This window comes from Melanotaenia boesemani, chromosome 12 (assembly GCF_017639745.1).
Source record: "Melanotaenia boesemani isolate fMelBoe1 chromosome 12, fMelBoe1.pri, whole genome shotgun sequence".
Lineage (NCBI taxonomy): Eukaryota > Metazoa > Chordata > Actinopteri > Atheriniformes > Melanotaeniidae > Melanotaenia > Melanotaenia boesemani.
In genome coordinates this window covers 9980279-9996103 of record NC_055693.1, presented here as the reverse complement: position 1 = coordinate 9996103, position 15825 = coordinate 9980279, and the positions used below count along the sequence as shown (strand labels likewise).

The 15825-nt window shown below is 39.4% G+C and overlaps 1 protein-coding gene across 7 annotated transcripts in view; it reads right to left on the bottom strand.

Moving 5' to 3' along the window:
- Positions 1–5449: 5449 nt before the first annotated feature.
- LOC121650655 (mitogen-activated protein kinase kinase kinase kinase 4-like) overlaps positions 5450–15825 on the bottom strand; it is a 91487-nt gene continuing 81111 nt past the window's right edge. For 6 of the 7 annotated variants that reach the window (XM_042002257.1, XM_042002251.1, XM_042002254.1 and 3 more), the window contains 8 exons: positions 13580–13747; positions 12157–12300; positions 10514–10648; positions 8518–8618; positions 8130–8279; positions 7271–7430; positions 7013–7152; positions 5450–6602 (listed from right to left, as the gene is read on the bottom strand). In XM_042002257.1, coding sequence (XP_041858191.1) covers positions 6519–6602; positions 7013–7152; positions 7271–7430; positions 8130–8279; positions 8518–8618; positions 10514–10648; positions 12157–12300; positions 13580–13747 — 1082 coding nt within the window. In that variant the 3' untranslated portion in view covers positions 5450–6518. Of the gene's footprint in view, positions 6603–7012; positions 7153–7270; positions 7431–7610; positions 7679–8129; positions 8280–8517; positions 8619–10513; positions 10649–12156; positions 12301–13579; positions 13748–15825 lie in introns of those variants that run through there. The other variant, XM_042002253.1, reaches the window with a different exon arrangement.

The following is a 15825-nucleotide window of genomic DNA, read 5'->3' as shown; positions in this document are numbered from 1 at the left end:
ACGCTCGACTAGATCTGTTACAAATGGACTTTTGCCTTTAGGAACTGCTATGGTCAGAGAGCTTTCTTTTATGTGCTCACTAAAGCCTGGAATGAGAGCCCACAGCACATCAGGACTATAACATCACAAAGACTATTTAAAAGAATATTTGCTCGCCATCTAATGGACAGGTACAGCTGTGACCACTGAGGTGGCTCCATAGCCTCCCCTAAAGCTGCTTCTCTTGGTTTGTGTTTGCATGATTGTACTGTCTTGTCTTGGAATTTGTGATGTGTGTCTGGTTTGTATGTTCTGCAGAGCAGGAACCTGCTGAAAAACAGTTCTTAAACTGAGTCAGACTGTTTTAATGTTTTCCTGTTTAATAAATAAAAATTAAAATGAATGTTTTTTCCCAAACGTGTTAAAGATCACCAGCAGTTTCAGTTTTAACCCGTTAAGGCCTGACCCATGAAAAAATGGTAAGAAAAGTCCAATTTTTTAAATATGAGGTTTCATTTGGCCCTTTAACAAAATGTAACAAAAAAAAAATTAACATTTTTCTACCATTTATTACCATGTGATATATTAAAAATAATATAATATGGTTTTCTGCTTCTGGGTATCTATTAGGGGACAGAAGACACGTATCAGATTGTGTTCAACAGGATTTTGAGCAAAGTTTATACCATAAAATGTCTCAGAAAATGTATCTGACAAATATGTCATGTCGGGCTCTTATGGGTTAAAGATATCCATGGGAGCTGCAGTACCCACATAGTTGCATCAGGTCTTAATGTGTTAAAATATTATCATTCTGTTCTAAAAGCAAAACAAGCTTTTATATTTGAAATAGCTTGACAAGAAAGGGGTCAGAGAGACGGTGGGAGGCTGCATCAAGGCTCCCACCCAACCAGCTGAGCTATAATTTGGTGAGGAAAAATCTTATGAAACAACATTTCAGCATCAGTGACAGACCCCTGTGATTGGAAAACTCCCCAGCTTTTTAGAAATGTCTTCAAAATGTTTGTACTAATATCTCTTTAAACAGACTGATGATCAAAAATGTTGCCTGATGATGAAGAAAAACCTGGCGCTCAGTGTGTAGACAAACAATCAGAAAATAGCTGTGTAATAGTGACTCACGGCTCCGTCATCTCCCTGTTTAGCAAATACATTTATGTTTTCTCATGCGTTCCTCAGTTTAGTTGACAGTCAGCTTGACTGGACATTTTCAAGTGGTTCCAGTGTACAGTACATGATTACCATAGAAACAGATCCATAGTGGTGGTCTAGATCGAATCCCAAGCATTGTTTACATTTATCTACAGTCTATTTGGTTTTTAACTAATTAATTACAAACAGAACGAGGACTTGTAAACTAAAGCCAAATGACATATGATGACTTTTTGTGGATATTTAACAGAACTGAAGTCAACATTCTCCTTTAATTATGCAGAGCTCTATAAATGACACAGGAAAACATCCTTTACAGCTGTCTCATATTTAGTGTATCCATGTTATACATGATATTCTGCCACATGGTGTCTCAAATAGAAATGATGTGGTCACCTAACTGCATTATGCCAGAAAAGCTGGATCCTGCAAGATGACAATCACAAGACCAGGTTTAAAATTCTCAATTTCTGGGACACAGAACACATATTTGGATCAATCAGTGTCCTGGATTGATATTTTAAAACTAGATTTTGTTGCAAGAGCTCCTTTTTCTTTATTGGTTCTGCAATGGCTTCTATAGAGAAGGGAGGCTCTATCACATGATTCATTGTTTGATTGATCACCATTTGATTTGTGAGGTTAATATCAGTCTAAAAAATGCATATAAAGCCACAGAAAGTTAAGCAGAGACCTCTCACCTTGTCTTTTTGACTCCAGCACCTAACCTTAGCAGGAACCACCACCTGCTGTTAATGCTGCAAAGCCAAATTTAAAGCAAAATCTCTTCACACTGGTCAACTGTCACATGCAGTTTTCACTGATTATATATTTCAGCAATGAGGTCTAATGGAGGGTTTTGTTCCTCTTCTTCTTCTTCCTCTTTCAGTATTAATGTAATTTACAACAAGGTGCTAGATGTAGCACATGCTATTACATCCAGCACACTATGGTTTACTTGTAAAAACTGCATTGCAAAGCTACCAGATAATGCTGTTTCAGTAATTTGCTCATTAAATGCTAATTTAGCAAGTAACATGAAATTGTCTTTTGGTTGACATATTCAGGTCAAACTGAAATTTGACCTGAATATGTGTGATAATCACTTTTAAATGGATTTTTTTTTTTTTTTTTTTTTTTTGCAGTTGTGGCCAAAAAGTACCTCACACTATAAGTATTTGTATGTGCTTGATCTTGACCTCAAAAGCTTATAATAGGGATAACAAAATTTAGTATGAAATATTTATTAGTAAGCCAGTCTAACACCCGCTGTGGGGTTTAAAAGGTGACAACAACAGGGCATATCAGTCATTTAGCTGTCATTACTGGTCATTGAGAAAGCAGAATATGTTGCATGTTTTTGGAATTCTTGAGATCACCTCAATAGATACCCTGATCCTCACTGACACCGTCCAGATGACTAAACAGTTTGGCAGGAGTGTCTTGTTTTTCATCCGCTTAGGAATTCACCTTCTAGTAACGCAACATGCTGTCCACTTTAAATACCAAGTGTAAGAACAAACATTTTTTTCTCCTCCCATTCAAAATAAATTGAAGCTGCTCAGGTCCAGTGGATTCCACAGCTAGACTGGTCAAAAACAAAGGGAAAGTTTGGATCATTACATTTTTATTTTATCTTTGAAAAATTTTGTTCACTGGAATTTGAGCTCCTTAAATAACCTAGTTTTTTCTTTATCAATGATCACATTCAGTTAGGGGAAAGAAACTTCTCTCTCTTGCTTGGATAGAGAAAAAAAAATCATGATTTTCAAAGTCCATCCATTAAATTAAGCTGATATGGACAGTTCTATAATTTCCTCACACCTTTGTTGTCACAAAACAGCGTGAGATATTCAGTTACACATGAAGTTTCAAAGGGATAACTGTAATTGTCTTTAAAAGTTAATGAGTCAAGAAATATGCATTTCAAAATGTCATTTGACTCAAAAGTGCATTTTGCATGGTTAATGCATGAAGTGTTGGAGTTTTGTAGGTGTGTTATACTATGAACTTTTGCAGATAGCATGCTTCACTTTCAGCTGAACTCAGACACAAACCTGAAATCAGACAAACTAACACCAAAGGATGACCTTAACAAAAGCCCACATTTCCAACACACATTGTTTATAAAGCGTTCCTAATTTGCCTTTACTGCTGTGAATGACCACACCCTTCATTTTTATGCAGGCTTTTCTTTGTGAAAGAATGTGTAAAATTTCCATGAACATGTGAATAAGTTGTCAGTAACAAAGAAATTCTGTTGAAACAGAACAAAACATGCGTGTTAAGCGTTTTGATGAGCCAACATATTACAAAATCTTTGTTTTCAACACGTTTCTACGCAAGTTTGAGGAAGAAACAGCAGCAGAGGCCAGACACAGGAGATAAACTTTTCTTTTAAAATTACTTTTAAAGTTTATTCAAAGAAACCAAAAAAAAAAAACTGAAGGAAAATACATGACTTCCTGTCACACACACAGAGGACATAAGTTAGAGAAGCATGGCAGAAACAGGAAAAAACATGTCGCCTCACATCCAAGCCTGCAGAGAACGTAAAACTGCAATGTTTCCATGGTGAAGCAGCGTTTTTATGCGAATACCTGAAATGAACACGTATGTTCTTTACTGTTTATAAGTCAGTTACTTAGTGAGTTGGGGGAATGACCCTAATAAAAATTAAAAATTAAATATCAGATAAAAAAAAATAGGCTCAAAAAGCTGAAACAAAGAATTATGATGCACATTAGTGTAACAAAACATTGCCTCTGTAAACATTTTCTCCACCTATGGTGAGTGTAATAATATTAAATCACCGCAGTCGCATATTTACGTGTACATTGATTTCAGAAACAACAGAAACTATTGTTAAGCTTCTTAACTATTTCTACAACTTAAGAATACACAATTCTTCAAGTGACTTTTTTCTTTTCCTTTTTAAAATTATATCCAAGTAGTGATTTCCATAACAATCGGTTTACATGTTTTAAATGCTGCCATCTTGGCACTTTTTCCCACCAGATATCACCTTTTAGCTCATCCTTTATTTAGCCCAATAACAATATCAATAATAATAATAATAATTACAATTATTTTTTCGACCACAAGAAGTCAAAACAACCGCTCGTCAAGGCCTTGATGCAATAAGAGATACTCGCTTGGAAACTTCTGCACACACAGGCCTCAGACGACAGCTTCGGGGTCCAAATGGCCTCTCCGTACAAATGTTGGTGACAAACTGACAATTTCCTTTTCGCACATCTACGTACTGATCACGTGTGTAATTATTACAAGGAGGAAAAGGACACCAAATGGCGAAACTTGTTTGTGGCTTGACAAAAACATGTTTGGACATGAAGTCAGAGCACAAATCAAATTCCCCTTTGCACCCCTTTCTGGTAAAAATGTGCAATCTTTGAAAGTGTCTGTGGAAAGGGAGGAAAATCCAGCTTTTCTAGTCTGGCTGAGGAGGATCAATGCTGCACGTAGTGCTCCGTCTTTCTCATATACAGACAACTTAAATAAAAGCTGGAGCAGGGCATAAAAATACAGAAAACTATTCCTTCCCAACAGAAAAACGTGTCTCTGTGTTAAGGAGGAAAAGCTCTGCCCCGTGTTGCCTGTTTGGAGACATTTCATCACAGTAAAACTGCATTCCAGAGTGTGAGGACTAAATGAATGAGATTTAAGTCTTTGTGTTAAAGCGTGCCTGGTGTGTGCAAGCAGGACACTTAAGATGTCTGAAAACACTCCTCAGCTCTGAAACACTCTAGGGATTTATTTCCACATAGATTGCCACAGTTGCATAAATGAAAGCAAAACAATAAGAACAGAAAATATCTACACCTGACGTAGAGGCTCTGCTGCTGCAGCTTTTAATCATCTTAATTGAAATTGAACATCTAGGATTGATCACTTGTGACAAGATACAAAGCAAAAAACATCTCATGCCTTGGACCACCACACAGTAATAAGTCTTTCTACATTCTTGACACTTAGTGCATTAAATACACACAAATGATATAAATGAAAGTGAAAAGAGTTGAAGTAATGAAATGGAGGAAGTCTGCCTCCTGTTCTGAAACAAACCTGCTTTCAAACCTGTGCTAACCTCTCTGCCATGAAGACGCCAAACTCTCCAACCGCACACACATACTAAACTTTCTTTTCTGCTTTGTCACTTCATTATCACCATTTTTCATGTCATCTAACTATTCACACCGTTCAAGTTTTTTTTTTTTTTTTTTTTTTTTAAAGTTTAGGTTTAGGTTGTCATGGTTGGCAGGTGAGGGGAAACGTAAAAGCTTAACTGAACTTTATTGTACATACACCTTTGTTTTCTTTCATTTTTAGCATCACACCCACATCACTTTCTTTATACACACACCTCTGTGGTTTTAGAGTAGAAGCAAGCAAATTGTGGACTGTGGGTGGATGTGCATAAATGGCTTTTAAAACAAAATAAAAATAAGAGGAAAAAGACATGTTTAACTTCACAGTTACACTTATCTTCAAGGAATAATAATAAAGATTCAAAAATACTATTCTGAGATCCTTCTGCCTCATCACCTCTTTCTCTGACATCTTTCTTTTAAAGCACCTGTCCGCAACACCTCCATATTTCAACCACATATGTCTCTTCTACCTGCTTCTTGTCCCTCTGGCTCCAGGGTTTTACAGTTTACCCTGGAGGATAGTTTCTGACCAGCTTGTCAGCAGTAACTGGACCAAACAAATACATTTATACACACTACTGTAGTTTAATACAACAGACTGACCACACCGGCCCCATGCTTGTCAGAAAGAGCAGGGGGGTGGGACAGTGGGCAGAGGATACTCTTTTTACAAGAGGCAGACCTGCAGAAAGATGTAGCAGTAGTAGTAATAACAGCATTAGCAGTACTAGTAGAAGACCTCAAGCTTACTGACCAGCCCAGGAGCACGGAAACTATGAAGAGGTGCGAAATCTATCCCATCATAATCTGATGAGTGTCAAGAAAACAGAGGAAAACAAAGATTAGTTTGCCTCCTTTTTTTTCTCAAATTCACATTTAACACATTTCTACTTCCTTTAGCAGATCAACCACTGATTTCATTCTGGGCGCAAGTCGTCACTTCGGTTGTTTGGGAGCGGCGATGACTTGAGCGGCGGTCGCTGCATCGCAGGAAGGCCCAGAGCTCGGTCGCTCCAGGAGCTGAAGTCGTCGTAACCCACTGCTCCAAAGGGCTGATTGGTTGTTGTGTTCTGTATTGGTTGTCCAAAGGTTGATGAGACATCAGTGGTGGGTTCAGAGATCCAGTGTTGGCAAGGGTGGAGGGCTATGGGGAGGATGAGGAGAAGGAGGAGACAGAGGGCAGGGTGTGGACATCTACCAGCTGAGCAGGTTGCTTCGGCCCAAAGTCATAAAGTAGACCTGGCTGGAGCCTCCGGACCGTACGGATGCGAAAAACACCTGAAGAGATCACAGAGACTCACTTTGACAGAAAACTGTGTAACAGAGCTTCTTTTTCATTTCCCACATAAGCCGTCATAGCTAATAAGAAAAGGGGGAAAAATCCTATGCAAGTCTTTACTTCTTGTTTGTATAAAAATTACCCAAGTAATGCTCAGAAAAGCGAGAAGAGGAAGTGGGCAAAATTAGTTCAGTTTCACTTCAAATGACAGGAGATCTTGCAAATGGGTGACAAGGGATTCTTTCAGATGGCCTCTCGTGCCCAAATTAGTGTTTGATTTTTATCTAGCAAAGTATGGTTGGACTGCAAAAGCTCAGATTTCCAGGAATCTGAAACTATAACTAGAACTATAAATAGCTCTGGTGCACCTCAGAGATTAGGATGCATCTTTAACAACATGGAGCCTCACCTTGTCATTTCTTTCACAGAGGAACTTGAGTCTCTGAGCTCGCTTATGCATGAAGACACCGTCTAGATGGCCAGTCTCCACAGAGCGAATCTCTATGGCCTTCTCACCCCACCCCATGATCTGGTTGGAGCGAATGTAGGCTAGAGGGAGGTAGAAAAGTTAGAATTCTGATGACTAAAAAAGTCCTTGTGGTTAACATATATCCAGTGGAATAATAAGACTTTTTTTTGTTGTGTGGCCTTCATCCAAGTGACTCACCCACTGAGGTGGGCATCTCCCCCCACTGCAGCACCACATCCTTGGTGATGCGTCCATAGGTGTTGACATAAACGCCCTCATCCTCATAGCACACTAGCAGTTCAATGCCATCAGTATTGGGCAGGATGATGATTGCATGAGACTGGATACTGGTCTGGATCTGAACAGCACACACGTAATAAAATCATGAGATCATTTTATAGAGATAAAGAATTATTTCTTCTCTATGATATATTTTAACTTTATACAAGTAAAGGCCTTTGCAGACTGAATGTGACATGCAGTATACTGGTTGACAGAGAGCCACAGGGTACAGAGCAAAAATAGAAGAGGTTTTTACTAGTAGATGGGAAGCTTTCAGTTTGGTTTTTGAAGTGTTGTCAGCAACAAAGAATCACCTGTCTTGAGCTAAAAAGCAAGGAAGCAAAAAGGAGGTTGTGGGTTTTTAAGACCTCGAGAGCAAGCAGGGGAATTCAGGCTTGTGAAGGAGTTTCAGTTGCAGGTCTTTTGGCTCAGAGCTGTCTAGACAGAGCTTTCCTCCTGAGGTCTGCAAACTTGTGTTGCACAGTTCAGGGAATTTGGACAAGCACAATAAACTTTCCCTCTCTTGCCTTCTGAGTCTAAATGGATGCAGCAAGTCTATTGACCGTGCAGGTATTTGTCTCAATGCACCAAGTATACAAGTCAGAACTTTGGGGTACTTTGGGAATACCAATGAAACATCCTTGAAATTTTACAGAATCCAAACCTACGTCCTTCAAAGTGTTAAAACAGGAACAATCCTGCAAGATTATGACGTGGCATCCTAGAATAATAGCCTTTAAAGATCATTCCTTGACCTTGATGTGTATGGTCTTACGTGTGTAGGCAGGTAGATGTCGTAGACCGCCCCAGAATCCACATCAACAGCATGAAAGCCTGAGCACGAACCATAGATGACCTTTAACCTCTGCCCCTCCTCCACGGTCAGGTCAACCAGCAGTGGCTTGTGCACCAGGTCACCAAAAGACTGGAGAGCAAAGACCAGAAAATGTCAGCTGCATGTTTAATAGCTTGTGCAGTCAGACAGCAAAAAGCTTGAGAAAAGTAGATTTTTCTCAGAGAGGATCGGTACGATCTTCAGCTTCCTTTTTATTTGTTGTTCTTTAAAGACATACGTTTATCAAAAATATGTATTCTATTGTAAAAAACAAAAAGGTTATTCTCAAACACACCAAAAAGCTAAGCTATTAAAGTTTTTGGTTTACCTTGAAAGCCATGAACTTGTGGTAGGGCTTGGGTGCCCAGGCGTAGACCTCCACTGAGTTCTTCAGAGCCAGAACCAAAAACTTGATCCTCTCGTATTTTACTGGGAAAATTCAATCAAAAAAACATTACAACAACATAAAATAGAATTACTCAGAGTAAGAAAACTTATTTAAGAAATACTTAGGTGTTTTTTGGATTGCAGTTGCATGAGGTAGTGAGGGGGGTGTTTCAGTTTGGGGATTCAGAAGCTTTCCTGATAAGCAAGCTAAAACCTAAATGTTATTTAGCAATGGGTCATCAGAAGAGTTTTTCCCCATCTAAAAACAACCATGAGCTTTACACTGCGGCTCTGATGCATCAGGCAGTTGTTTCCACTTTCTGAACTGGGACATTTAAAATGAGTCCAGGCTACAATCCTGCACTGTGGTACAGACTGTTACAGTCTGAGGCAGAAGCCAAGTGGCATTAATATACACGATAAAGCTCCTCCTTAAACTGCGATGAAATGTTATGGTTTGAGTTGTTTTAGGCAGTGAGAAAAAAATAAATTAAATAAATAAATCACTCTCCTAGTGGTCCTGTTCTAAGTATCTCTTCATTTTAGCTCACCAGTTAGAAAACAATTAGATTTCCTCCACATCAGTGGAAGCTCTGCCTCAGACCCACCTTCGGTTTTAACTTCAACTCATAAAATTGGTAGATCCATAATGTTTGTCAAAATACTGTAGCTGTGAGCAGATTTCTTGGTTTAATATTTTATTATTAAGTACATCCTCAGTTACTAACTTAAATGTTAAATTTATTGCATTGCAATTCATGTAAAGTTAGGTTCATGCAGATTGGATTCAGATGCACGTCTACATCTGCATGTTGCTGCAAGTTACAGGAAAGGAAGAAAAATCTAATCAGTTTATATTTTGTTATTCTTTTTTTAATCCCTTGGTTGAATTGGTGCCTTTAAAGGAAAAAAGGAACATCATACATTATTCAAGTCTCTTGTTTGGCAGAACATTGAAAAATGGGGAAAAGTCTTTTTATTTAAATCAACTAAATTTACATTTTTTATTCTAGTCTTCAAAACGTCCTCCCATCCTTAGTATGCAGTAGATAACTTAGACAAATCTTTAAGGAGACTGAGTTTGAATGTTTGCTGTCCAGCTGATCGTTAAACACAGCACACTCATTTTAATTTTCTAAAATTGACTTGAATTACACTTTATTTTTAAATACTACTCATATGTTTTTGGGGAGTCCTGTACTTTCCATAAGCGTTAGCTCATTTAATCAATGGACAGTCCTGAATTGAACTCCCGAACAGGAAATACATTTTTTGACAGACTTTCTTGACAGAGTGGAGTTTCCAACAGGAAAGGAAGTGCCCGTCTGTGCTTGTTGGCACCAATATCACCAAGAACATTCTGCATTTTAGACAGGACTGTGTTTTTATGGTTCCTCAGATGTCTCTTACATATTATTACTAAATAAAGGGCTTTTTTCCTCAGCATTTATCAGTGGCACACTTCCAGTACAAAATGAATCCACCCTGTTATCATAGATGGAATTTTTCATATTGTAGCCTCCCACTGAATCTGGACACCGTTGGGCTTTCGATGGGAAACAAGGTTTCTTAACAAAGTTTGGATGAAATGTTACTCATGTCCAGACACTTACAGATGCCACAATGTGTATGGGTCAGAAGCTAAACCCTACAAACGTTTGGCTTGTGCTGTATGTCTCTGAACATCTTTGTCTTGTTGCGGAGCAAAAACATCAAAGAAAGTAAACGTGAATAAGCTGTGAGGATGAAATGTAACATATATCCCAAACTGGAGCAAATAAAAAAAGGTTTGCATCTTAAAGAGCATCAAGGCATAGGAAAGAAACATGATCATCCTTCGGGTTCTACTTAACTGTGTCCATATTTACAGTATTCATGAGAATTACTCACACAGTCAAAACCAAAGTATTTCTCCAAGCTCATGAAGTATTACGTACCAACTTTGTAGTGGACGCAGCCCTCCAAATCTCCTACAGTGGTCCAACCCTGTTTCTTCTCCACCTCAGGGTCATTGTGCAGGATCTTGTTCCTCAGCCAGGACAGGTAGTATACACGCAGCTTGTTCTTTTTACCTGTTGATGATGAGGAGCAGAGAGAGAAGGAGGAAGAATTTACTTCTCTTTAATCAGAACTGACAATTATTTTAATTCCTCATCATCTTATGAATCATTTATACCACGTCTTTACTGGCTGCTAAGAATGTGCAGGTTTAATTCTGGCCGGAAATGATGCTTACATTTTTAAGTTGATTAAGATCTTTACTGCTCCAACAATTAGTTGAGAAATAACCTAATTTTTCTTTTTTTTATTTTTGATTTGTAACTAAGTAAAAACTATAACAGCACAAAATGTGTTGATGCAGAACAAAAAGCAAAGAGATGCAGGCGTCATTTGTCCCCATTTGTTGGGTATTTTGTTACAGAAAAAAAATATTAGTAAAATTATCTTCTGTAAAATTTGTTTGGTTTAACCTGAGACGATGGACTATAAATAAGGTTTATTTTATTTAAAATGTATGGTGTGAGCCAGCCTTTTCCAAACAGCAGGGGTCCCAAGATCATTTCAGGGAGTCACCAGATCATTGTTAAAAAAAATACAGCCTACATTTATCAAATAAATTTTAGATTTTTTTTATTAAGAGTGTTAAAATTAATGCGTTACTGCAAAGAGATTCATCGGTTTAAATTAAAGCATTGATTTTTTTTAATGCATTAATGCATAAACAGAAAAATTATTACTCATCTTGGGGGCTGTGGCTCAAAAGTTTGGGAACCACTGGCATAAGCAACTCTTTCTTAGCAAACTTAACAACTTCCTAATCTTGCATGTGTACAATAAAGATCCGAATATGTTCAATGAGGAAGATGTCTGCTTACAGGGTCTCCTTAGTGATCTGATTACATAAGATGAACGGCTGTCAGGATGTGGTCATAGAAATGTCACAACATATGCTGTTTGACATACCTATCTCTGACATTTTTACATATTGACAATGCAAACAAAATACAAGGAAATCTGTGCAACTCTGGCATTTTCTTCCTTCATGGGAAGCTCAAGTGTGTGTCAGTGTTACACACAGCGAACACATAACGTGCTCTTACCCACTGGAGCTTTACTCAACATCCTTTTAGCTCAAAATATAAGTTGTGACACTTACGACTGCACTGCATGTGTTGTGTGATATTGAGAAAAAGGAGAAGTGGATGTGGGTGCACTCAGTCTGAGAATATCTGGTTTAAATCTGTAACTCAGCTGTATGTGCATGTATGAAAATATTCAACTATGTCCTTTTTAATCGCAGTGTGGCAATTATTTATTTATTTTTTTTGCATTCACATTAGAGCACATTAGAGTAGGTCGGATAAGTTCAACAAGTCAGGAAGAAATATAGAGTAGGCAAAACAAAACAATTCACAAAGGAATCAAGTATGATCAAGCACAGCAGGATAAAATTGAAACTTGCGTTGAGTCCAACTTATAGTATGTTTATTTTCTCAGTAATGATATTGTGTTAACTTTCATTACCCAGTTCTTCATCCCACTGGGACTATTTTGCTGCATGTAAAATGTGTGTGTGTACCTGATATAGTGACAAGGACGTTGAGACCCTCCAATACATCCATCTGCTGGAAGCGCCGTCTGTTGATCAGAGGGTAAACCTTCCCCTGCCCACTGCGATCCAACAGCATCAGGCCGCTCTCTGTTCCCACTAACAGGTTCACCCCTACACCACACACACACACACACACACATATAAACCAAGGAAAATGCTGTAACAAGTAGAAATACTGTAGGTGTTTTCTAGCCAAAGCCTAATATCCACACATTCAGACTCAAACATGGAGGCACTTTCCTGTTTAAGTACATGAGATCTCAGGTATGTCCCACTTTCAAAGCACAAAGTACGTCAGGCCTCTGATGCAGACTTCTGAATGCTATTATTTGCTTTTTCTCATAATCTGCACATTTGCAGACTTTTATGCCCAAAATTTACTGCAGACTGGTCAGACATACATTTTGTTGTCTTGTATGTAAACCCACATGAACAAGATCAGCTACTACACTTTTAAATCTGTGGGTTTAGTTATTAGGATTTAGAGGGGAGGTCAGGACTGGATCTGCCCAGACAGACTGTAGCTTGATTAGGGCTTTGCTGCCACCGTGTGGGGAAGACTTAGCTCAAACATGTGAGGGAACAGTCTTTTTTTGGATGGACACAAAAGATTAGTTTAATGTGGACAGAGTGCATACTAACAGGGCATGGTGAAATCTGTTTAATTTGTATCCAGATTCTGTGGTTTATTTTTTCCCAAATGCAGTGTTTTCCATTTTTCCCCCACCCCCTGAATTTTAATGTAGTTGTGGAAAAGTACCCTAGTCCAGGGTTCAAACCTGGATCAGCTGCATCAAGGAGCTATAGATGTAGATGAGCCACCAGCTCAAGCAACCATAAACATCAAGTTTTTTTTTGTTTTTCTTTTTTTAATACAGTCTTGTATCAGTATTTTGGCAGATTTTCTTTTTCTTCCACGCATCTTCTTCATGACAGCCTCCAGGAGGAAAGCTCAAACACATGGGGTGAGTTTGATGGAGGCTGCTGTTGCTTATTGGTGACGCTCCTGATATATCAGCAATATTGTCAGCCGGATGCTTCTCCAGAAACAGGTGCAGCTTATTATTTATTCTAGAGATGTGCAGCATTGAATTTCTTTGTTTTTGAGCAACTTGGGTATTTCTACTAGGCTCTTAGCCTCTACTGAACTTCTGTGGAAGGTGGAAATGCATTTCTTTCTCATCCAGCTTTTCTGATCATCTTACTCAGGCAGTGGGAAAAACTCTTAAATTAGTGGTTATAACAGATCACACCAACATATGAACAAAAACACAATGTCATTATTTAGAAATGTTAGAAATGTGAAAAAGTAAAACAGGACAGTTTCATTACTTTTTCATTTATGAATAAGCGGAAATTTATTTGCTGATGAATATCTTTGCAGGCTTACCCCAGAGTGCGGCACACAGGATTTCAGAGTTGAACCTCTTCTTGTACTTGCGAATCTCTGGCGTGTCGCTCTGCGGGCGAGTGTTGACAGGGTTGACGTTGACCACAGAGCCTTTCCGAGATGGATCTGCTCTCAACGCCTCTGCCAGTCGGGCATCATTCCCGTAGCCTAAAAGGTCAAAGGGAAGGGCTTAGGTAGGATGGTGAAGGATGTAGAGTTAACCGGGCAGGGTGAGGATCAGTCAAATGATCAGCATTAGAAAAGGTGTAGAAATTTTCTTCACTGGTTGAGTTTCTCTTAAATAAAAGATTGTGAGAAACAGTTTGAAACTGAGAATTGGTAGAGTCTATTCAGAAAGGCATCTGGAAAACAATCATGAATTGATTATTACGAAAGTTACTCAAGCAGCCATTCCACTTAGTAGCCAAAAAACAAAAAGAAAAACAACTTTCCCCTCAAACCATCCTTCACATTAAATGAAACTGGGATATGCAAGTTGTCCAACCTCACAATGCCTTTGCAGCCATGTAATCCTAGTATTTAATGAAGACGATTGTCCTTCCTCTCTCCTTTTAAGTGGTTAAATTCTGTTGTGAGACCTGGACATCTACAGGAAAATCAAACTGGTGATCAAATGCATGTTGAAGTAATCGAGCTCACTTCAGGGGTGAATGGCTGGTCACCAGCTGCGTCAGGTGAGGTAATGGTTCAGCATACCAAAGGTTTTAACATTTTGGCCTGATTATAGAGAGATGATGATGATGAAGGAATGAGGACTGTGGTGATAAGAAAGCTTTGTTTGTGTCTCTGACCTTGAGTCCAAGAGTCCACACTAATAAAATGTGTTTGTTCTGGATGCCGTTTCCCCCTTATTGGGGGAAAAGGGGTCCATCACACGAACTGGTGATTTCTGTGGCCTCACCACTCCGAAAGGGAGCTTGCAACTACATAAAGTCAAGTTAGTTTTCATAATATTATGGGGTAAATTTATTATACATCAATTGTAAAATATTTTGAAGAAAACTCCAGTTGTTAACTACACTGCTCAAAAAAGGGAAGACTAAAATAACATCCTAGACCTGAATGAATTAAATATTCTTATTAAAACACTCTGTTCTTCACATAGTTGAATGTGCTGACAACAAAAATTATCAATAGAAATCAAATGTATTAACCATTGGAGGTCTGGATTTGGAGTCACACTCAAAATTAAAGTGGAAAAAATACACTACAGGCTGATCCAACTTTGATGTAATGTCCTTAAAACAAGTCAAAATGAGGCTCAGTAGTGTGTGTGGCCTCCACGCGCCTGTATGACCTCCTTACAACACCTGGGCATGCTCCTAATGAGGTGTCGGATGGTCTCCTGAGGGATCTCCTCTCAGACCTGAACTAAAGCATCCGCCAACTCCTGGACAGTCTGTGGTGCAACTTGGTGTTGGTGGATGGAGCAAGACATGATGTCCCAGATGTGCTCAATTGGATTCAGGTCTGGGGAACAGACGGGCCAGTCCATAGCATCAATGCCTTCGTCTTGCAGGAACTGCTGACACAGTCCAGCCACATGAGGTCTAGCATTTTCTTGCATTAGGAGGAATCCAGGGCCAACCGTACCAGCATATGGTCTCACAAGGGGTCTGAGGATCTCATCTCGGTACCTAATGGCAGTCATGCTACCTCTGGCGAGCACATGGAGGCCACCCCACACCATTACTGACCCACTGCCAAATTGGTCATGCTGGAGGATGTTGCAGGCAGCAGAACGTTCTCCACGGCGCCTCCAGACTCTGTCACGTCTGTCACATGTGCTCAGTGTGAACCTGCTTTCCACCTGTGAAGAACACAGGGCGCCAGCGGTGAATTTGCCAATCTTGGTGTTCTCTGGCAAATCCCAAACGTCCTGCACGGTGTTGGGCTTTAAGAACAACCCCCACCTGTGGACGTCAGGCCCTCATACCACCCTCATGGACTCTGTTTCCAACCGTTTGAGCAGACACATGTACATTTGTAGCCTGCTGGAGGTCATTTTGCAGCGCTCTGGCAGTGCTCCTCCTGTTCCTCCTTAAAAAAGGTGGAGGTAGCGGTCCTGCTGGGTTGTTGCCGTCCTACGGCCTCCTCCTTGTCTCCTGATGTACTGGCCTGTCTCCTGGTAGCGCCTTCATGCTCTGGACACTAAGCTGACAGACACAGCAAACCTTCTTGCCACAGATCGCATTGATGTGCCATCCTGGATGAGCTGCACTACC